We start from the raw sequence: 22,675 nt of genomic DNA on the forward strand, positions 1-22,675 counted from the left end.
TTCTGACCCACCCTTAAGACCCAGTGCTTGCTGACCTGAGTCGGGTTGATTGGTGTGTGTGCATGGAATTGGGGCTTGGGCCCGGTGTGGACAAACCCTTCCCCTCCTCCTTTCTAAGGGCTGGATGGGTAACTCACCTTGGTGCACTGTGGGGAAGAGAAGGGTCATTGGGAAGATCTAAGAGGGACTCTGGCCCAGGTAGGGAGAGGACTCAGCTAGTGCGAGCACGTGGCTTTCTCTCTCCACTGTCCATTGAGGTTAACGCTCTAGCAACGCTTGGTGTTGCGTATTAACGCCTCTGTTTTACTTTCACAGAACATACAACTCCAGCCAAAGTGGTGAGGGCTGCAAACCCCAGGCAGCGGAAAGGAAGCAAGGTACGTCTGCCTCTTCCCATTTCTGGTGGTGTATTACCTGGCGCTCGCTGTTTGTCTTCTGCATTGCAGCAGCACTTAGAGGCCCAGCCGCGATTGGACCCAGTGTGCTGGGCGCTGTACGTACGCGTAGGGAGACAGAGTCCCTGCCCCCAAGAGCGCTTAGCCTCACAGACAAGACAGGCAAAGCATTGGAGGGGAAGTGACTTGCCCCAGGTCAGTGACAGAGCTGGGATTAGACCCCAGGTCTCCTGGACTCCCAGGTCACTGCTCTGTCCACTAGACCACGCTGCCTCCCCTGCCACTAAGGGCAGTATTTTTGTTACGTCACCGGGGAGCAAGCTGTCTGAATAGTGCATGCATTTCCACTCCCTAGCAGCCAGGGGTGGCTCTTCACCCACACACCCTGCAGCTCTGCACAGCCGCTGGTTCTGGGTGGCCGCCGGAAACCTGCGCGTGCCTCCAGCAGCGTGTGATGCTTCCATGGCAGTGCCCAGCTCTGGGCCATGGCAGTGCTGCAGAGGGCACCTTTCTCCCAGCTGCTGCGTTTACAAGAGCGTGCCACTCTGAGTTGTCAGTCCGGCCAGGCTCTTGCCTAGGACCTGTCATCAGAGCATCTCCTAGGGCTCTTCTCAGCACCCTCAGAGGCAGGGGTTGTGCCTAGATGCCACGGTGACGGGCACAACTTAAATTGGTGCCCTCTGCCCACCTGTATGTTGGGTGCAATGCCTGCCCGCCTCCCGGGGGCGGGTGTGAGCCCATGTGCCCGCGCGGATGGATCGATGTCGGTGAAGCGGATGGACGATGCACAGCGCCATGTGGGTGCCTAGAACGACCATCATTCCCCACCCGCTTGGACCTGCTCCGTGCTGTCCCTCGGAGGCTGTTGTTTCTTCTTCGAGTGTTTGCTCATGTCCAGTCCATATTAGGTGTGTGCTCACCGCATGCACCAGTGCCGGAAGTTTTTTCCCTTAGCAGTATCCGTAGGGGACAGGCTCTGGCGCCCCCTGGAGTGGCACCCGCATGGCACAATATAAGGGGTGCTGCTGACTCCCCCCACCCTCAGTTCCTTCCCGCTGTCAGTGATGGTGCGGGAACTTCAGCTAGCTTTCGCCTAGTTCAGTGTGTCTCTTTGTAAAATAGTTGTGTTTAGTTCAGTATTTACCCTTAGTATTCGTTCTAGATAGCTGGTCCCGGATGGGACTCAGCCTAGGGATGGGGGATGCCCTGGGGATCCTCAGGCTTTAAACCATGCGATCGTTGTAAGTGCCCCATGCCCACAGCGACTCTCACGTTAGCCATTTAAGGTGTCTAGAAGGACACATAAGCGACAAGCGTCGCATCTGTAAGTCGTTCAGACCCAGAATGAAAAAGGAGAGAGCCCTCTGTCTCAGGACACCCCGATGGAGTCGGCACTGACCCCAGTACCAGAGCAGAGGTCCGACTCGACCCGGAGCGCCCCGAGCTGGCACCGATCCCCCTCCCCGGCCCTGGCAAGCCCTACAAGCAAAATAGCGTAACGTCTTGTGGCGTTAATGTTCCTCCCCTGCTTGGTTGGGAAGCGACAGCCACGCCCTGCCTCTTTCCCCCTGCAAACACCTCTCGTTCTCAAAGAATCCGGTTTGAAAACTAGATCGAGTGGAGACACCAATAAACGGTCTAACTCCCTGCAAACCAAACTGCTTTGCTGGCAAGCTCCAGCCCCACAGGGGAAGGCTCATGAATGGTGTGTTGTGAGTGGCCTTGGTGGCTGCTCTGGGTGGATTGAATTGAAACCAGATGCCTGTTCTTGCCGTCAATTGAGCACAGAGCTCTGCTGCTCTGCGCTGCTGCTGGCTGGTGTAATTGGCAGCACTTGATTGCAATTGTGCTGTTCAATGTGTGTGAGCCCTGCAGTCATCTGCCGCCAGGTGGCACGAGCGTTTAGAATGAACTTCAAAGTGAATTCGGTATCCCAGCTGGATTACTCCTCTTTAAGGGAAACGAGGCTGGGCTGAAACCCCGCCGAGCCTTGCAGTTGTGGTCTGACCCCACCAGGCGGCACCAGGATGATGTTAGAGTTCAGCTCCAGACATCTGATTGCGGAAATAGAGGGGATTTAGAGACTGACAACAAAATTGCCTAGGGGGCTGGAGAGAGCAGGTTGGCCTAGGGAAGAGATGATCCTTCCACGCAGTAGTGAGGAGTATAAAGAGGGTGTCAAGCAGCTGTTATTTCTGATTTTATCACACCGCTCATCTGGGTGAGCTGTTGGCCACGGGGCTTGAACCTGACCCTTGTGGCTCTGAACATGTGACGGTCTTCTCTCTGAGCTAAAAGCAGGGTCATCCAGCTCTGTGGCCAGCTAGCAGTAGGAAGGTACAGCGAAGCGCCCAGAGTGGGTCTGCGGTGCACTCATCCATCATTCAAGAATAGGGGGCTGTTCAACGAACTCCAAGGCAGCACATTTAAAACCACCGGACAATAATATTTTATGCCATCTATAACTAGCTGGTGAAACTTGTTGCCCATGAGGTCACTGAGATCAAGTGCTTAACAGGATTTTAAAGAGGGTGACACTTTATGTGGATAATAATTATTCACGCTCCTTAGACAGGATTTTAAGGGTTATACACCCTGAGGCTTCAGAGCATAAACCAACCTTGGATCCCCCGGGGTAGGCAGCAACGTCCCCTTTGGGCATGTTATTCCATGGCTGTCCAGGAGGATGTTTCTTGTCTTTCTCTGAAGCATCTGGTACTGGACGCTGCTGGATGGTGTCGGGGCTGTTGGTCCGATCCTCTAGCCCAGGCCCTGTGCTCTGGAAGGGGGAGGAGGGATATTGGCCTATTGAATGCGAGGAAGCAGCCCATCAGAACCAGCGCTTGAGATTACTGTACTAACGAGATCTCTGTGTTTTTTGAATAAAGGTCGGTGACTTTGGTGATGCCACGAACTGGCCGACCCCTGGAGAAATAGCCCACAAGAGCATCCAGGTAAGAAGCAAGACCCTGCGAACAAAACCCTCTACTGTACAGCAACATCCGAGCTTTTCCTGGCGAATGAGTGATGTCCCCTCTTCTCTCTGAAGGCAGAGAGCTCTAGAAAAGTTGACTGCTCAAGACCAAGATGTCCTGTGGGCTTTTCCTCTGGAAGCAAGGTCTCCTGAGGGCTTCTCTGTCCCTAAAACAGCTGAAATTGACACTGTCAGCTGAAATCTTCCTTTATCACATTTCAATGCCTATTTTACCAATAACACCACAGATTATTGTAGCAGGGTTCGGAAAAGTTACCTGAGACCTGCTAGTTGATGGACTAGTCCTGCTAGCCACAGTGGAAAGAGCTAGGCTGCTACTCCCTGGAATGCAAGGAAGAAACAGCTGTGTATTGTTTGTGTATGTTTCTTAACTGTATTTCTCTGGGCAGATTCTAATGCCTTTACAATGTACGTTTGTGTGAGTTGCTTTCTTTGTTCCCTTCGCTTTTCTTGTAACAGGCCAGCATATATTTCCCTGTGCTGTTTTCAGTGTCTGTTTTCCTCTTTGCTTTCTCGCTCTCTGGCTCTTCGTCAGACTAGTCTCACCTTTAATGGGTCCCCTCTGTCTCCCTTATACACCCTCTAGTTCTTGACACATTCAGCAGCCTCCCAGTAACCAGAGAACTCAACGTACTAAAAGGCCCAGCTGCCCTCAGGCAGCACTCGAGCCCAGCCAGCTTTCTTTAGCTTCCTACCAAAGTGATGCCTCTGGACCCTGCTCGGGGCGTGGTTTAGCATGTGTAGTCTCCTGCTAGTGGGTTCCTGAGCTTGAAGCCCCCTTGTGTTACTAGAAAGGAGCAGCGGTTGTGTCTGCTAAATGTAGCCACCTTTCTTATAAAGACTTACCCAGTGAAGAGCACCAGCGCATGTCTCAGCGGCTCACTGCTTTCCCAGCAGCAACATGAAATTGGCCCCGTTGTTGTCAGTTTCCTTGTAACCCACAGGGTTCTGAATTGTTGCCATGAAATTGACCCAAGCACTTATTAATTTCAGGCTGCTGCTGTTGAACAAAGCTCTGAGCAGCAGCGGAGGTGCCGAGGCCGCGGGCAGCCTCGGCAAGATGGCATTGCGTCAGCTTTATGCTAGAGTGATGTTTAAAGGCGATCCCTGCAACCATAAGAGCTAGAATCTCCTCTATCTATTGTTAAAATCGTAGATCCTGCAGGTCTTGTTTCACTTCCGTTCCTAGGCGGTTTTGCATTCCAGTTCGGGAGGCGACGATGTTTGGGTTGGACGAGCAGGGGAATGGATATTTTAAACATCGGTTTGTCAGAATTGCGAACAACACACAAGCCTGGGTGTGTTGCTTCGGTTGGGTAAAAGATTGCTTTTACACGGTTCAGATTTGAGACGGGACTTGGATTGTCCCTTTAATAATAAAAAAAAGCTCAAGGAGCAGTTTGAGCCGTCAGTGAGGAACATTCTGTGCCAAGCTTCCACTTGCTTGTGTGAGTTGGAAGCACTTTCATCTACCCGCTGAGAAGACACTTGGCTGTTCAGAATACCCCAAATCAGCACAATTACAGTGACCTGTGTGCCTGGGGGGATGAATGCCGCTTTCTAAACACGACCTCCCTGTGGCTCAGAACGTACCAGGCTCCTGCAGCCTTCTCAAGCCGAGGGAGAAATGAAGCCAGATGCCCTCAGCTTGTGCGGCTGTTCTGAAGTTGGTATCACAACATGCTGCTTCCTGAAGTGGAGATGAGGTGGCCTCTCTCCTCTAACCCAGCTCCTCTTTCAGCCTGGAGTTCCTCCCCTTCCCTGACCCTCCAATTCTGCACTGTTGTCCTCTAGAATTAACCCTTGAGGTGAAACTGTTTTTTCTTCCTATGTTCCCCTGCCCACTAATCTCCGAAACAGATAGTTTGGGACCTTTGCAGGCCAGAAGGAAGTGGTCCGGTTGTGAAGCAGGTGACCCCATGCTGGTTAAAACTGCACTTTCATGATGGCCTTAGCCAGCCCCGTCTGCGGTGTGTCAGCACAGATGACCCTCCTGCTGGGAGAAGGGCCTGTGTGCCAGGAAGGCTCGCACCCTCCAGGCTGCTCCCTTGTCACTTCCATACATGAGCAGCCCCCAGCTGGCTGTAATCCACGTATGTTCTCCGCGTGTTAGCACATGTTGGACAGTAGGTTACATGGGAGAGCCCCTCTGTGCGCTGCTCATCTCGGAGACAGGAGGCCCCAGGGGAATCTCAGCCAAGAGCGTTCATCGGTGTTGTTTTCTATGGGGGGGAGTGTCGGAGCTGGAGTTCAGGGTATGGCCCTGTGGGCACTGCCTCTCTCCTGCTGTAGCGCTGGTCGCTCCAGCTGAGCGACTCTTCGGGGTGCAGGGCATCGGCTCAGGAGGCAGCCAGGAATAGCTTGCTGTGGTCCCGGGTACAGAGGATTTCCTTTTAGGGATTCCCTGCACGTTGGGCTCCCTCGCTCAGCGGTGCTATTCTGGGCCAGGGAGCCTGGATCCTGTTCTGAACCCCAGGCACAGCGAGTCAGGCAGGGAAGTGCAGTAAGCCGGCTCTCTGGTGACGGGGGTTGAGTTACCCAGGTGAAAGCAGAACAGCCCGTGGCTTGGTGCCTGCTAACGCTGGCACTCATGAGGGGCATGGCCTCGCGCTGCTGCAGCCAAGATGCTGGAGCTGTCAAAGTCCTTCTATTTTTGGGCACCTTCCTTTCAGCATTCGTTTCCTGGCCATGCAATAGCTGCTGTCTGTCAGTGCCCCATTGCTACCCAGCCTCTCCCCCCTGTGGTGAGAATCTTCATCAGATCCAGCATCTCAATGCAACAGGCAGCTCTGAGCATCCCTTATGTCCCCTCCCTGTATTTAGGAATCCTGTCCCCACTGTTGTTTCCCCTCGTGGGGGTGGGGGGGGGCAACTCTTGTCGGTACCAGGCCCGAGTGTGCACTGGGAGTGATGATAGCACAGGCAAAGCTCGCGCCGGCTTGTCTTCAAGCCCTTGCTAGCTAAACTGCTCTTTACCAGGACCTGATGTCTCCCCAAGGTGAGATGCTGGGATCCCGTCCCCAGACTAGTGACTGTCCTTCCCGCTTCCCCTCTGCGGGGCCAGATGGGCGTGGCCCTGGCAGGTGGATCTGACCAGCTCTGCGGAGTCTGTCCTGAGCCAGCTCCCACCACCCTTTGCCTCACCTGCCTCGCTCTTGTCTCCAGCAGCCGCCCAAACCCCAGCCCCTCCGGAAGCTGCCCATCAAGAAAGACATGAAAGAACAGGAGAAAGGGGACGGGAGCGATGGCAAAGAGAACCTGAAAACCAAATCGGACGAGTCCGGGGAGGAGAAGAACGGGGACGACGACAACCAGAAGTTGGCCCAGAAGAAGAAAGGTGAGGATGGGGGCAGGGTGGGCGAGATTCCAGGGGGCTGCCGGAAGATTGGGGATTTGGTTCTGGCCTAGCCAGCTTTCATGACATCATGACCTTTGATGTTCTGCTGCCCTGGCTATCGGAGTTCTCTGGCCACATCCAGATGGGCGATTGTAACCTGTGTCCCTCGGGGCTGCATCTGAAATCCATTCACAAGCTGGTGCAGAAGCAAGGCATGGTGCCTGCTAAGCAGAGAGTCCTGCTTTTTCGCCATCCGCCCTGGCTGCCTTTTGGGTTGTGGATAGAATTACTGGTGATTGGCTTTTGGCCTATGAAGCCCTGAATGGCCTGGCACCTACCAACCTGAGACTCCCCAACCCTCCCTTTCCTTCTCTCTCCCTTCCCCCCAGTGCAGCCACAGCTATTGAGTGGACCTGCATCAGTTGTTTGCAGGGTGTTTCCCATGAGTGTCCCTCTGCTCTGGGATTCGCTCCCCTACTCTGTTTGATCCAAACTAGTCCAGCTCTGTTCAGCTCCAGGGGAAGTTCCTCTTTTCTACAGCCTCTGGGGAGAGGGCATTAGCTAACCTCTGCTGGTAGGGATCAGCTGGCGAGGGGGTCTACTGCTGGACGATGTTAGAGGCACGTGGAACCTGGGCTACGTAGCTGCTTGTAAACAAGAAATAATGGATAGGCGTGGGAGGGAGTGAGGCTTTGTCCCTGGATCTGAGGGGGCAGCCGGTGCCGGGCCTGGAATCTGTGCATCGGCCACCTCTGCCCTCCCAGGAGTCTTGGCGTCACTCCTGTTTCCTCTCAGAGTAGCTGGGGTAGCAAAGAGTCAGGGGACGTCTACACTTACACTGCTACAGCGGCCCAGCTGCAGCACTCGGTGTAGACACGCCCAGTGCAGACAGGCGGGGTTCTCCCATTGATGTAGTTAATGCACCTCCCCGAGAGAATTCGTCCGTCAACCTAGCACTGTCTGCATGGGGATTTTTCACAGCCCTGCGAGATGTAACTATGCCCAATGCAGTTCCCAGTGTAGACCAGCCCTCAGCCGGTTGCTGGTGCAGGGACAGTCCCCATGAGACTGCAGAGGGGCAAACGTGTCTGAAAGAAGCAGCTTGCAAAAATCAGCAGAACTAGAAAATCAGGAGCGTGACAGTGCCGCCCCTCATCTCATGGGTACAGGGACCTTTCTGTAGACCTTGATGAGTTCTGGGAAGACCATAGCCTGCCTCTCGGATGGATGGATGGGCCCCATTCATCATCTTTCCTGGGGCAGTGGCTGGCTGTGCATTGGGACATGTCAGTTGCACTTGACCCTAAAAGGTGGCTTTCCAGGGGGAAGCCTGTTTCGATCCCAGGGCACAACAGGCAGTCCAGCAATGAGCGAGGTGCACGCAGTGGAAAGAACAGTCTTGGTCTCCTCTTTGTGCTTTGAAGTTCACCAGGTGAGGTCCGAGGTCCATGTGTGACTTTGGGGCCATGTGCAAGTGCCAAATACATGGGGCAGAAAGCTTTGAAGTCCAGTGGTTCTACCAGCAGCACCATGGCCCTGAGCTCCCCAGAGCGGCAGAGACTGGGAGTAAGGGAGCAGCTCCCGGCCCTCCTCTGCTGTGGTTCGCAGTCTGAGTCTGTTTTCAGGGCACTGGTCCAGCAGGAGCCGCACAGAGGGATCTGTGTGAGAGGCCCAAGCGCCTTCTGGCCTGGAATTGGATGCATCCTAGATTCTCTCCCTGCTTGAACATGCAGGGAGCCAGGGGAGGGTGGGGGTGGAAGCAAATATTTGTTCTTCCTTTTAAAGCTGTGTCACGCCCTCATTCAGGCAACAAGCACAAGTGGGTCCCTCTGCAAATAGACATGAAGGCGGAGGCGCCCAGGGACAAAACGGCCTCTCGGAACAACCGGCAGAACGAGCAGCACCGGCACCTCTCCAACAACCGCAGTGATTTGAAAGGTGGGTGGGCTGGGCTGGGGCGGGGTCAGACGGTAGCTCCCCTGTCTCAGCACCTGGTGGCGCTGCTGCTGCAGCATTCCCAGCCTGCCGGTGGCATTTCCACAGCCATCACCGGCGTTGGAGACTTGCAAGGGCCGGGAGCAGCTCCTGGACGCTGCGGTCAGGGGCACGCTACGAACGATATCCAAAGGGAAGCTCTGGGGATGGTATCGGTCGTGGTACGCTAATGCCAGGTGGGCCCTTTCCCAGCCACGCTTCTCCAAGGCAGGAGAGGGTTGGGGAAAGCCCGGGCTCTGCAGCATTTGCCCCCGAGGTAGAGAGCTCATCTGGGCACAGAGCAGAGAAGGGCTTTAGCCTTGTCATGTGTGCAGGGAGCATTGCACAGGGGATGGAATTGCTTTAGATGCTAGACTCTGGTCCCTGCCAAAGGACAAGGGGGAAGCGTCCCTCGGCCGGGGTGCAATCCTCAGGCCTAATTGCACATCAGAGTCCGCAGAGGGCGCTTTGACCTCACCTCTCGTGTCCCTCCTGTGCCCGGCCTTCCTCCTCCGCAGGCTGGCACCCGGATAACAAGCATGAGCGGAACTGGCCTGATCACGACGAAACCTCCAGCGTCAAGAGCGAGGGAGGAGCGGTGCGAGGAGCCTTCCGGGGCAGGGGCCGGGGCCGAGGCCGGGGCCGGAGTCGAGGAAGAGGAGGCACTCGCTGTACGTATAGCCCTGTTCTGGGTGTCTGTAACTGGGCATGATGCAGTCAGCAATGGACTGCACCCCGTCCTCGGAGTCCCTTTTGTAAGGGGACAGTGACTGACTGCTGCTGCTGGAGTGATGGGGGCTTGGAGCTGGTTTGTTTTTCAGGAAGGTGGGAAAGGATTTTGGGGTGATGGTGTTTGCGTGCCCATGGGAACAGTCAGGCCTGTCTCATTCCTCACAGCCCTGTGTCTTCAGGTCACCTGGGGTGCGAGCATTCACCGCAGGCCAAAACCCACCGAGCTAGAAAATACCGTTACTCACCACGTGGAACGGTAGCCGTGGAGCTGATAAACAGCCCTAGTTTGGTACAAGTCAGCCGCAGAAATGGGTCCTGCACAGACGGAGAAAAGTGTCGCCCGTGCTCTGGGTATCTCGGCGTTTCGCCAGACAGGCAATTCAGGACTATCGGTTAGCGCAGCACCGGGGTGGGATCACAAGTAACTCTGCCCCTCGGACGTGGCCTTGGATGTGGAGGGCACGTTGGCCAGGACACCCGGGCTGCCTGGTGGTTTGAGAAGTGTCGTGGGATCCATAAGTCATGTGTGGATGAGCATCCCGAGTGAGGGTTAAGGACTGGCCTTTCTGAAGTGTTTATATGGTCCCCATTGCGGTCCTCCTCTGTAAACGGGGAGCTGAGGCCCAGGGAGACTGTGACCTCCCCAAAGTCACACCGGAAGCCTGGCAGATAGGGACTTGAACCCGGTACCGGCGAAACCCGGGTCAGCACTGGATCACCTGTCTCCTCTCAGTAGGCGGCTAGCTCCTCCATCAGCGCATGGCTGGATCTGCTTTGAGTATGAGCCTAAGCACTAGTTGGGTTAAATTTTCCTCCCATCGTCCTCAGGCCCTGCGATGGAATGTACCTGCGGTGGCGCCGGGCCCTCCCAGTGCAGCGCTGTGAACTTGCGTTTCTGGCTGCCGGAGCCCTGCCCCACTCAGAGAAATGCAAGTTCCCCACCAGCCCCTGGCTGGGTTCCGGTCTGTGCCGTGAGCAGGACAGAATAGCTGCTCCCAGTGAGGGGTCTCTGAGGGGGGGAGCCGGCCATGCCCATTCCAGCAAGGGGCTCCAAAGCCCCGGCTGGGCCAGGCAGTGCGGAAGACAGAGCGTGAAAGGAAAACGTGGCGAGGTGCCGCTAATTACAGAGCTACCATGAGTTGCAGTGTGCTGTTGAGAGCTCCAGCCCAGAGCTGCAGCTTCTCTTCTCAGTCCTCTTCCTCGTGTTCATCATGGGGGGAGAGAACGAATGAGGAGAGAGGACTCCTGGATGATGGACAGCTCCCAGGGGATGGGGCTGCGTGAGCCCGCTAGTTCATGTGGTGGTGATTTGTCATTTGCTGGGGCCATGAAAATCCAGCTGACTTTGCTGTGACAACGGCCAGGGCTTTGTTCACCCGAAAGGCTCCTCCTTCCAGCTCTCCTGGTGGCTAAAGCAAGGGGGGCGGCAGGGTTTTCAAGCTCCTGCCGCTGTCTGGGTCCCTGTCCTTGCTCTTTAAGGAGACGGCTGGTAGCAGCAGGGGCTTTGCAAAGCTGGAGGGGTCTCTGCTGGAATTGCTGCAGTGTCTGGACACCTACCCCCAGTCCTTGTTCTGTTTGCCGTGGTATTTACAGATTTCGGGAATTGCCTTGGGGCAGGACTCTGTATTGGAATGGCTCCCTTCGGCGTTCCTGTGCAGGTCTCCTTGTGACTGTCCAGAGTGCTGCTTGGTTCTGGGCCCTTACTGGGATTGCTGGTGCTGGTGGTAATGCCTGGGTTGTAGCACAATGCCACACCCTCAGGAAGATCATGAAGCCCCGGGGACAATAGATGTCATGTGCCCCCCCCTGAAAGTCCTGCCTTTGTTCCTCTCTCTCAGCGCACTTTGACTACCAGTACGGCTACCGGAAATTCGACAGCTCGGACGGCTCGCGCACCCAGAAGTACGCCAGTAACATCACCTACTACTTCGATAACGTCAGCAGCACAGAGCTGTACAGCGTGGATCAGGAGCTGCTCAAGGACTACATCAAGCGGCAGATGTAAGTGCTTCCCCTGGGGGCTGGGGGCGTCCCTAGCCAGCAGAGCCAGGGATTGGGATTTGTCCTCTCTTGCCGTGGTGTAACGTGGGGCAGAGAAGCTCTGTGAGCCCGCACGGGGGCCGAAATCGGCTCAAAACGTGGTACCCGACTTACCTGAGATACTCAATAGACGCTGCCTCAGGAGGGAACGCAGCCACGTTCTTGCCACAGCCTGACAGTCGATGCTTCTGTCTGCCATGGAGTTACCAAACCAGAAGGGTGCGGCTTGTGGCTAGGGCATGGGACTGACTCCAGACCTGGGCTCAGTTCCCTGCTCTGCCAGAGACTCCCTTGAACAAGGCTCTTGAGTCTCAGTCCCTCAATTCCCCACCTGTAAACTGGGTCTCTTGCCCACCTGTGATCTTTGTTTAGATGATAAACTCTGTGGGGCAGGGACTCTGTGCACAGAACCTAGTCTGACGGGACCCCTGGCTGAGTTGGGGCCTTCAGGTACCCTGGGATACAAGCAAGAGCGAACAGTCTGGCTGTGAGCAGGCCGGGTTGCAGGGGCAGGACTCTGGCTGTCGAGGCGAGGGGGCAGCGAAGTACAGGGGCGATGCCTTTCCTCGGGTCCAGCCCTCTTTTGGGGAGATGCATGAACTGATACGCCCCTCAGAGCTGAGCCGCTACCGGAGAGTCACGTAACTTCCCTGGCAGGGATTGCGCTTGAGCTCTGCTTTGCCCGGCGCCGCTAACGAGCTCCTCATGCGGCTGGTGGCCACACAGGGCAGCTTCCAGCATCTCACTGCGGTCCCAGGGCGCCTGCTGTCACGGGAAAGGCTGGAGCTTCCAGCGGGAGGGGGCTCGTGGGGTCTGCGGTGCCTGAGCAAGGCGGTGATAGTCTGCATCTCCCTCCTTTGCTGCCGGTGCTCCGTGCAGAGAGTACTACTTCAGCGTGGACAACCTGGAGCGGGACTTCTTCCTGCGGCGCAAGATGGACACGGAAGGCTTCCTCCCCATCACCTTGATCGCCAGCTTCCACCGGGTGCAGGCCCTGACCACGGACGTCGGCCTCATCGTCAAGGTGAGGGCTCCTGACGGGGTCGCCTCTGGGAACGGGCTGGTCCGCGTGGCTCCCAGGCTAAGCTCAGCTCCGCCCGCTCCCCTCCTGTGCAGTCCCCAATTCTCTCAAACCCGGCTTTCCCGCTGATCTCCGGGAAGATGCTGAGACAGTTGGGGGACTTGCCCAAGGTGAGGCCGAGCAAGTTGGACTTCCTGCCTTGCCCCACTGGGTGGAACCTCAGGGTACGTGAGCCAATGGGAGCACGTTGCTCCCTCCCCGGCGCAGACGCCAGGGTTCTGTCTCCATCTCCCTGCAAAGGCAGCCTTCGCCTCCAGGCTGGGGTACATGGCTGCCCCTCGAGGGGCGTCTCTGAATTAACACCGCTCGGGGGGCTTGGTCTCCAGGCTCTGAAGGACAGCAAGGTGGTGGAGATTGTGGACCAGAAGATCAGGAGAAAGGAGCAGCCAGAAAAATGGCCTCTCCCTGGCCCCCCCATGGCGGACTACACGCAGACGGACTTCTCTCAGCTCATCAACTGCCCCGAGTTCGTTCCCCGGCAGAGCTTCCAGAAGGAAACAGGTTAGAGGGGCGCGTCGGGGTGCGTGTGTAACTGGGGGGGGGGGAAGCTATCGAGTGCCATCACGAATTCATGGCATTAATAGAGGGTGGATGTCTTTTTTTGGTAATTTGTCCCATTGAGACCCTGACTCTCCCGGGAAGGGTCCTATTGAAGATGGAGGAGGGGCCAAGCACCTGAGACCTTTTGGGCTGAGACTTCTCAGGGCTGTCTAAACTCAATGGAGAATGAGTGTCCAGATTCCCTGAGTGGCTTTTCAAATCTCCGGCCTTTCCATCTAGACATGACAAACTATGGAGAATACGACATACGGCGCAATCCTGCATTGGCAAGAGGGTTCCCTTTAGCAGGCCTTTCCTTGCTACAAGGCCTTTCCCTTCTCTGGACTTGGTGTTTGTTGCTGCGGCAGCTTTCTCTGGGACTTTCCTCCCAGGTTTTTTGAGAATAAGACCCTTGAATAAGACTACTTGCCCTGGGGCCGTCCTTTCCTGCGTGGGTGGGTGGACGCGCAAACACTTGCATACCATGTATAAAACCCTTGTCTGTCCCGAAATGTATCTAGAATCTGCGCCCGGCTCTCCCCGCTCTGCCAGCCCTGTGGCGACTAAGACGGAGGAGGTCAGCAACCTGAAGACGATGCCCAAAGGCCTGTCTGCCAGCTTACCGGACTTGGATTCAGAGACGTGGATTGAAGTGAAGAAGAGGCCTCGGCCTTCCCCAGCCAGACCCAAGGTACTGTGCGGCCTGTGTGGCTCTCCCCCCGTAGCAGGCTGAACTGCAAAACGCCACCGGGTGGGAACGGAGCTGGGCAGCGTCTGGGAACTGGCAGTTGTCTCGCCAGCTCTCACAATGAGTCAGGTGCAGGTTTAGTACTGGACTGGCTTCTGGGGCATGACTCCCATGGGTGGCTTCCCTGTTCTCTCTTGCCCCCATCCCGTTCAGCCTTGAGAGCATGGAGTCACTGCCTGATATGAGCCGTTCCTGGCTGAACGTGGGCCGTCAGCTTCGTGTGGCCTAGAGGAAAAAGCAGTGAGCTGAAGGTGGGCCTGGTCTTTCAGCAGCACAGAGCCTGCTGCCTTTAGGACAGCCGGGTCACTCCATGTGCTGTGCTGAGTCAGCACCAGGGTCTTGCTGGACCAGTATTCACTATCAAGGGCAGAAATGTGCAGTTCTCCCTGGCTCCTGACCTGAAAACCCAGTGGGTCTCACGGGGTCTGTTCTCCCAGAGTCCTAGCTGCATCCCCCAGGGCCTCCAGCTCCTCTCCTCCGTTTGCCTTTAGAAAGTGGAGGAGTCGAAGGCGCCGCAGAAACAGAAGGACCAAGACGAGCCTGAGGAGCTGGACTTCCTGTTTGACGAGGAAATGGAGCAGATAGACGGCCGTAAGAACACCTTCACCGACTGGTCGGACGAGGACTCGGACTACGAGATCGACGACAGGGACGTGAACAAGATCCTGATTGTGACGCAGACGCCTCCTTACCTGCGCCGGCACCCCGGGGGGGATCGCACAGGCAATCACACCTCCAGGGCGAAAATGAGCTCTGAGCTAGCCAAGGTCATCAATGACGGGCTGTATTACTATGAGCAGGACCTGTGGACGGAGCAGTTTGAGCCGGAATACTCGCAGATCAAGGTGAGAGCTAGAACCTGTGTCCCAGTGTGCGCCTGAGTGACCCTACCCCTGGCTTAGTTAATCCAGTGCGAACCGAACGTGGGACACGCTCTCGCTTCAGTTTGGGTAGCTGGCTTCTTTCACTTGGACTTAAACCTCTTCCTAACCAGCTTCTGCTAAACGAAATAAACCTGGTTCAGACGGAAACAGGCGCGACCGTGCTGTCTCTTGCACTGGTTGAAAATCAGTGTGGCTCTGCACAGATGAGCCCTGAGACAGGAGCGGGCGAGGGCATCGCATGGTGCTCATGAAAGGCGTCCAGCCGACAGTGCTGGATCTGGGACTCCTACCCGCCGAACAGGGTCACAGGGAGCGGTATGGCTAGCTTCGGCCCCGAGCATGCCCCGGAGAGCCCTCTCCGGCTCCCTTTCATCCCGCGGTAGCACGACACCTGGGAGGGAAAATGGCTTTAGTTAGAGTGATGGGTGCAGTTGGCCAGGAGCCAGCCAGCCACACCAGTTCCTCGTCCCTTCCTGCCACTTGGACCATATCTCCCCCTTCCTTTCTCGACCTGCAGCAGATCTGTGCTCCTGGCCATCTCCCCCAAAACTGCCTCATTTCCTCCTTGTTTCACCTCTGTTCTCACCGTGTCCCGTCCTCACTCCTTTGGGCTGCTCCCACTGTCTGCTCATGCAGCCTCCTGTACTTGACAGTCCCTGACCTTATCGGCCAATCGCTCTATAAAACTCACTCTTTCCCATCCCCTGTTCTGTCTTCCTCCTCGTGCGCCAGTGGCCTGCACCTTGGAGTCTGTTTCAGGCTTTGTAGAGCATCATATAATCTCTGGCGGTGTGTAAGCCTTTCTAGGGCTTGCCCTCCAGGCGTGCTAGGGGCCTGGCAGCCAGGAACTCTGGGCCGTGGAAACGAGATTGGAAGCAGATGTGACAGTACCGCCTGCAAGCTGCAGCTGGTAAAGTCAGGGTGACATTGCTGAGGGAGAGGCAGCTAGGCCCTGAGAAGGGAGGGACTGAGGAGAGCAAGCTGCAAAGTGCTTCTGCTTCCCTATGAAGTCTGAGGAGCTGACACCTCCCAGCAGGGGCAGTACTGTTAGCTGTCAGAGACGCCCCACACTCGTCTCTCCATGCACGCGGGCGCCAGGTTAGGATCATTCCACCCCAAAAAATTCCTGCGTGGAGGCTGCGCTGGTCAGAAGTCAGGAGGTGCCAGTTTAAAGCGTCCCCTTATGCCTATGTGTTGTGGTCGCATTTTTAATTTCAGGATCATACCGCGTCTCTGGTAATCCAATACTGGTTACAGTGCTTTTCAGTGACCCCTCCCCCCCACACGTAGCCCCTGCTCTGTTGCTGGGTCCTTGCTCTGTTTTCATTGCCACAACGACCTGTTGTATCTCCAGAGACTCAGGCTCTTTATAGGTGGTCTCTGTTCTCTCTGAAGTGCCGTGTTCTGAGCAGCCGATTCCAAGACCGTTCAGGGAGCGAAAGCTAGCTGCTCTGCGCAGGCGGGTAGCCACTACACTAAGGGGGTATGTTTCTCACTCGGGTTAGCTAACGGGGATTAAAATAGCAGGGAAGACCCTGGAACTTGGCTTTTGACTCAAGTCAGGCCTTGTCTCTGGTACAAAATTAGGTCGCCTTAAGTTAGGTCGCCATACGGCCACCGCAGTAATGACTGCGGTGGTTCATGTCCACACTACGCCCCCTCTGGGGCTGCGCATTCTCCCCATTAGCACTTCCACCAACTTAACTGTGGGGGGCACTGACCGCTGGAGCCTCCTTGCCCCGGGGCTCCAGCTGTGATCCCCACGCGGGGCTGACAGCCAACAGGCGATGTAGACACTGCGTTGCTTACACGGACGCTGCCTCGCCCAAACGACATCCCCCTTAGCAGGACCCCTCTCGCGGAGGTGGAGTTACCAGGTCAGTGTAGTGAGCGACTTACATCGGCGGGAGCAACACTGTAGTGTAGTCACTGATAGAGGTAGGTTGGTGTAAGTTGCTTTATGTCGACCTGACTGTAGTGTAGACCAGGCCGTAGCAATTCAAGTTCAACCCAGGCTCCCCTGTGGGCTTGACTTGGAGTTAAAAGCCAAGGTATTGTGTCTTCGCTGCTGTTTTGACCCAAGTTACCTCACTCGGGATAAGAACACGCTCTCCCCAACCCCCGAGAAGGCCTTAGACTGCAGTGTGTTGTAGAAGAACAGTTTTACTGAGTGCCGTGGACGTCTGTGATGGTTCCCCAGGTATACGCGGAGCCGTGCTTGGTACTACACCGTGACGGGGAAATACAGCTGTCCCGTGGGGGGGCGAATTGAAGCTGAGAATGAGGAGGCGGAAGTGGGCGGGGGTGAGGAGGAGAGGGCCTGAGGGAGGTGCTGTTTGGGAAGCCATAGGCCGATTCACATAGTAAGTGGGCAGCGAGTGGTGCGTGGAGGGGGACACCTGGGCGCCTGCTTGGGAGCACTCAGAGCTTGTGTAAGTACCTCAGAGAGGAGAGGGGCTGGGGGGGGCGTGAAGAAGGCGCTGGAGGCCTGGGGGAGGCTGGTCCCTGAATGACCTTGGAGCCCAAGGGAGCTGTAAGATGTTCTAGAGGTGACGGAAGTAGGTGAGTGTGAAAGGAGGGGGAAGGGAGTGGTGATGCCAGTGTCTTCTAGTGCTTTCATGTACTTATCCTCACATCACCCCCGAGAGGGTAGGGAAGTGTTGGTATGGTCCCCATTGCACTGAGGCACAGAGAGGCTTAAGTGCCTTGCTCAAGGTCACCAGGAAGTGTCCAGAGCTGGGAATCAAATCTTGGGTCTCCCACGGCCTAGGCTTGTGCCCTGGCACCAGGCCGTCGTTCCTAGAGATGAGCATGGCATTGCTCTGGAAGAGCTCCAGGTTGGATTGAGAGTTGGGCTGGCTAAGAGCAATGAGACAGTGACGGCCCCATCCCTGCAGGACATTGTCATGGGAGGGTTTCCCTTTCCTGTCCCCAGAAAAACATAACTGGGACAGCAGAAGTGCTGGAGATGCCAGGGAGCTGCGCTAGCGGAGGGTGAGGGGTGCACGGGGCAGCACAAATGGCTCGTGTAGGGGAGAGAATGGAAAGGTTCACTCGTCCTGTCCATGGCGCAGAGGGGTGAGCCATGCCCCTCGGTGCTGGGAGCTGCCACTAGCACAAAGGGGTGGGGCTCCCTTTAAAAGCAGGTCATGGACTGAGTCTGATTCCCTCTCCCAGTCTAAACGGGCAGGCGCTGCAGTAGTTACCCACAGGGAGAGGGCATGTCCAGGGTGTGCTGGCAGTGGGAGGGAACAGCTTGATTTGAGGTGAGCCACAGATGAAGTGTCTGCTCAGGGCCAGTGTGGAACCCCAGAGGAGGCGCTCGGCTGAAGCGGGATGAACCGTCCTGTCGCGGGCAGGGCAGTTGGGCTGGCTACTCATCCTCTTTATCTCTAAATGCAGCAAGAAGTTGAGAACTTCAAGAAGGTGAATATGATCAGCCGGGAGCAGTTTGATACTCTGACCCCGGAGCCCCCTGTCGATCCAAACCAGGAAGTCCCCCCTGGACCCCCCCGATTCCAGCAAGGTAAGAGACGCGGTATGAAGGACATATTTGTGTAGCTTACTTCTGGCCCTGGAGAATAAAGCTGTCTGTTCCTGCTCCAGGAGAGATGGGGCCGGCTGGGCCGGCTTTAGGAACTGCGGGGCCCGATTCGAATACCCGGCGGCGGTCTGGGTCTTCGGCGCGGGGTCCTTCACTTGCTCCGGGTCTTCCGCGGCACTGAAGGACCCCCTGCTGCCGAAGACCCAGACCGCCACCGGGTGAGTAAAAAATATGAAAAAGGCGCCTAAGGCGCGGGGCCCGATTCCAGGGAATTGGCCTAAAGCCGGCCCTGGGTGCTGGTGGCATTGTGCTGCCATTAGCACGTTTGCCGAATGAGCCTTACCTGATGCCCCTAAGTGATGGGAAGTGTTCCCATAGCTGGAGCCTGATCTGCCTGGGGAGAGCTGGGTGTCTTTGACCTGGCAGCTGTCCCTGGGGGGAGTTCCTGGAGTGACTCTGTTGAGCAGGGTGTCTTGGTGCTGTGGGTAACGAGCTGGACCCATCCCCTGCCGGCCGAACAACTGGAGCACCTGGAACGGTGGCCTCGGTCATGCTGTGGCTGGCATGCTGCCGAGCCGGGGATCGGGATAAGGGCGTAGTGTAGTGCTCCAGGGACCCCACCAGGGGGAGGTGGGGCGGGGGGGAGGGTGCTCGCCAACCGTCCTGCTCGGGGCCCTCTGAACCAGAGGGGCCACTGCCCCATCGTCCCACCCGTCCCGTCTGCAGCGCAAGGCGACGAAATCGGGAGTGTCCTAGCTCACCTCCCAGCAAGCTGCCTGCGACCCGGCGTGGAGCTCAGTGCCCCGGGTCCCTCCACGGTTACCAGCCGCCCAACTCCTCAGGCTGGAGCTGCTCAAGCACTGCTTGTGTCCCCTCCCCTCCGGCTCCATTGGGACAGAGGCGGCGCATGCTGCCGAGAATCCCTCCAGGAGTCTACCCATAGAGGCGTGGCCTAGCGCGCCTCCTCCCATCTAGCCGCGCAGCTCGCCCAGAGCGGAGCAGCTTGGGGTCCCGGGAGAGGGGGGAGCTCAAACTCGGGGGTCTCCCAGGCGGTGCAGGAGACTCTAACAGGTCTCGCCTGTGGGTCGTGCTGCCAGGTGACATCTCTTGCTCCGAGGGAGGTGATTTGCGCAGTCAGACCTACTGGCTGTATCTTTCTTATGAATGAAATGAAGGAATCTGCGTGTGGGACCAGGTTGGTGGTGCAGCTGGTTCAGTGTCCTGGCCGGGGAAGGGGTAGATGGGGGTCTCCTGGGTGGGTGCGTGCGTACGGGGCGCTCACTTGGAAGGGGGTTCTCCCTGGTCCCAGCTGGTGAGACGCTGCTCTGCAGCAGGAGATGGACAGAACCATAGAGCCCTAGTCCCATAACTGCGGGTGCTCTTCTTAGCCCCACGTGGTTCTTCCCAGCTTTCCACCCGAGGCGGCTGCAGCTTGGTCGTAGCGGCCTCGTCCCTGGCGCTTGGTGTTGTCTTTCTGGAGGCGTTCGGTGAAAGGTCAGAACTGCAGGTTGCTCCTCCAGGCGCAGGGGATAGCAGCTTGCATGTCTGGTCCATCTCCTGAACAGGCTTCGGAGGGAGAGATCTCTGCTACGTGGTTCCAAGTACAACCAGTGAGCTGGTTTCTGGGGGCTGTTCCCATCCCCCTCTCCTTCCTGCAGTTCCTACCGACGCTTTGGCCAATAAGCTATTCGGAGTCCCGGAGCCTTCAACCATCGCCCGATCTCTGCCAACCACTGTGCCAGAATCGCCCAACTATCGCAACGCCAGGACCCCCCGGACCCCTCGCACGCCTCAGCTGAAAGACCCAACGCAGACGCCCCGGTTCTACCCAGTGGTGAAGGAGGGCAGGACGATAGATGCCAAGGTGAGATGTCCTGGGGGGCTCAGGCTGCGCGTGCGGGTGACGGTGCTTTCAGCTACCCAGGAGGGGCTTGGGACTCCTGCTTCCTGTCTGGGGTGGCCGCAGGAGTCGGGGGGGGGGAGGAGGGAGAAGGGGTCAACCCAGGAGAAAAGACACTTAGGCCGTTGTCTCTTGCAGACCCCCCGGAAGAGGAAGACGCGGCACAGTTCGAACCCCCCCATGGAATGCCATGTGGGCTGGGTGATGGATTCCCGGGAGCACAGGCCTCGCACTGCCTCCATCAGGTATTCAGAAGGGCAGAGGAGGATGGGAAGGGGCCAGAGACAGACGCGTGGAGCTGTCTGCCCCTCGTGCAGCCCCAGCACCCTCTGGCCCGAGAAGCATGGCGGTCAGCCGGGTTAGAGGGCTCTTCCCTCTATAGCCCGCTCGTCCAGCGGAGCTGCCTCTTGCAGGAGGGTTGGTGATGGGGTTGGGGCTCCATTAGAAGGGAAGGAAGAGAACTGTCCCCTGTCTGTGTGACACAGACAGCAGAGTAGCTAAACGCATGTGAGAAGCTAAACCAAAGGGGGTTTGATTGGTGTGTCTTGTGCTCAGCTCCAGCCCCTCAGAAGGAACCCCTGCCGTCGGGAGCTACGGCTGCACCCCTCAGTCGCTGCCCAAGTTCCAGCATCCTTCCCATGAGCTGCTCAAGGAGAACGGCTTCACGCAACATGTGTATCACAAGTACCGTCGGCGCTGCCTTAATGGTGGGTTGGGGGAGGCCCCGCGGAGCTCGCACCTGGGCTGCCGGAGCTCTCGCTCTGTCTAGCAGAGGGTGGGGGTACCCCCTCTGCAGCCACACACCTTAGCTACACAGGTCACGGGTGAGCATATCGTCGTCCTGCTGTGCTCTCTGCACTGGCACAATAGACTCCGCTGCTGTCTAAGCCAGGGCAGGGGCATGGAACGGACAAGCCAAACATAACCCTCCTTGACCCTGCATTGTAAACAAAGGGGGGCTCTGGGTTACCGATAGCTAGCATCCCGTCTCCATGCACGCAGAGAGAACTGACTTTGTGGAACTTACACCAACTGGCAGCACAGTCAACCTGTGGAACTCCTTGCCAGGGGATATTGTGAAGGCCAAAACAATAACCGGGTTCCAAAAAGAACTAGATAAATTCATGGAGGATCGGTCCATCAATGGCTACTAGCCAGGATGGGCAGGGATGGTGTCCCTAGCCGCTGTTTGCCAGAAGCTGGGAATGGGTGACAGGATAGATTGCTTGATTACTTGTTCTGTTCATTCCCTCTGGGGCACCTGTCATTGGCCACTGTCGGAAGACAAGACACTGGGCTAAATGGTCCGTTGGTCTGACCCAGTATGGCCATTCTTAAGTGGGGGATTACGTTTAGGGCTAGATGCCCTTGTAAGCTTATCCAGGGCATCTTACCACCTTATCCATATGCCCCTGCTCCTGAACACGCTCTCCAAGGCAGGGGTATTCTACCCGTTGGAACCCAAAGTAATTGCCTTCCTTCTCCCCCAAACAGAGCGGAAACGACTGGGCATCGGTCAGTCCCAGGAGATGAACACGCTCTTCCGGTTCTGGTCGTTTTTCCTCCGAGATCACTTTAACAAGAAAATGTACGAGGAATTCAAGCAGCTGGCACTGGAAGATGGGAAGGAGGGATACAGGTAGGGCAGTGGCCGATGTGGGTATGGGCACCTGTGCTGTGAGTTGGGATGGGAGGTTGCGTTCACTTTAAGGGGTGAGAGCATGAGTGGGGTGGGCCCATCCTGGGGTTGGGGAGTAAACGTCGGCTGGTCTTAGAACAGAGAGAGCGGGTGTGACGTTGGGGAAGGAACGGGGGAAACGCTCACGCGCCACCTCACGCAGAAGCAAGGTATTAGCTGTGGTGTGTCCCTCGGGAGTGTTCCCAGCCCTGAGAGATGGCGTCATTCCCTGTTGACACTGGGCTGGGTCCAGGAGCCCTGCTCTGACTTAGGCTTCTCACACGAGCTGCTGGTTCTGCAGGTACGGCCTGGAGTGCCTTTTCAGATACTACAGCTACGGGCTGGAGAAGAAATTCCGACCGGACATATTTAAGGATTTCCAAGAAGAAACCATCAAGGATTATGAAGCTGGTAGGTGGTTCCTTCAGCCGCTCCTTGAATCTTATCATCCAGCCCTGCTCTCTGTGACTGGCTGCCCAGGGGCTTCCTCTGGGAAGTCCGGCCATGCTCCGGGTTTACTGTGGTAATGGCGACAGCTGTGACCGTCCAAGGGCTGTGCGGAGTAGAGCACATTGGGCCCGGAGTCACTGAGGGTTCTGGCTGTTCGGGACACAGAGGTGGCTGAGGGGCCTGGCGCTGGGAAGGTTGATGGAAATAGGCCATAGTAGATGTTCTCCAGATTCACTCTTCTTGTGGGACCAGGTCCTTCAGGGTTTCTCTTGAGGGCTTGCAGTGACCCAACCCGCCGACTGAACAGGACAGCCTGCACCCAGAGCTAGTCACCCAGTAGTGAGAGGGATCCTCTCCTCTCCCATGGTTCAGCCATG

The 22,675-nt window shown here is 56.8% G+C and overlaps 1 protein-coding gene across 8 annotated transcripts in view; it reads left to right on the top strand.

Moving 5' to 3' along the window:
* The window catches only part of LARP1 (La ribonucleoprotein 1, translational regulator), a 76,083-nt gene that overhangs the window by 45,103 nt on the left and 8,305 nt on the right, over positions 1–22,675 (top strand). For 2 of the 8 annotated variants that reach the window (XM_008170090.4, XM_065555134.1), the window contains exons 2-17: positions 316–377; positions 3,284–3,349; positions 6,556–6,727; positions 8,534–8,665; positions 9,220–9,372; positions 11,272–11,434; positions 12,353–12,497; positions 12,881–13,055; positions 13,616–13,785; positions 14,334–14,687; positions 18,129–18,252; positions 19,929–20,134; positions 20,309–20,415; positions 20,726–20,877; positions 21,665–21,809; positions 22,150–22,259. In XM_008170090.4, coding sequence (XP_008168312.2) covers positions 316–377; positions 3,284–3,349; positions 6,556–6,727; positions 8,534–8,665; positions 9,220–9,372; positions 11,272–11,434; positions 12,353–12,497; positions 12,881–13,055; positions 13,616–13,785; positions 14,334–14,687; positions 18,129–18,252; positions 19,929–20,134; positions 20,309–20,415; positions 20,726–20,877; positions 21,665–21,809; positions 22,150–22,259 — 2,436 coding nt within the window. The other 6 variants (XM_065555130.1, XM_065555128.1, XM_065555129.1 and 3 more) reach the window with 6 other exon arrangements.

This window comes from Chrysemys picta, chromosome 8 (assembly GCF_011386835.1).
Source record: "Chrysemys picta bellii isolate R12L10 chromosome 8, ASM1138683v2, whole genome shotgun sequence".
NCBI classification, from domain to species: Eukaryota; Metazoa; Chordata; order Testudines; family Emydidae; genus Chrysemys; species Chrysemys picta.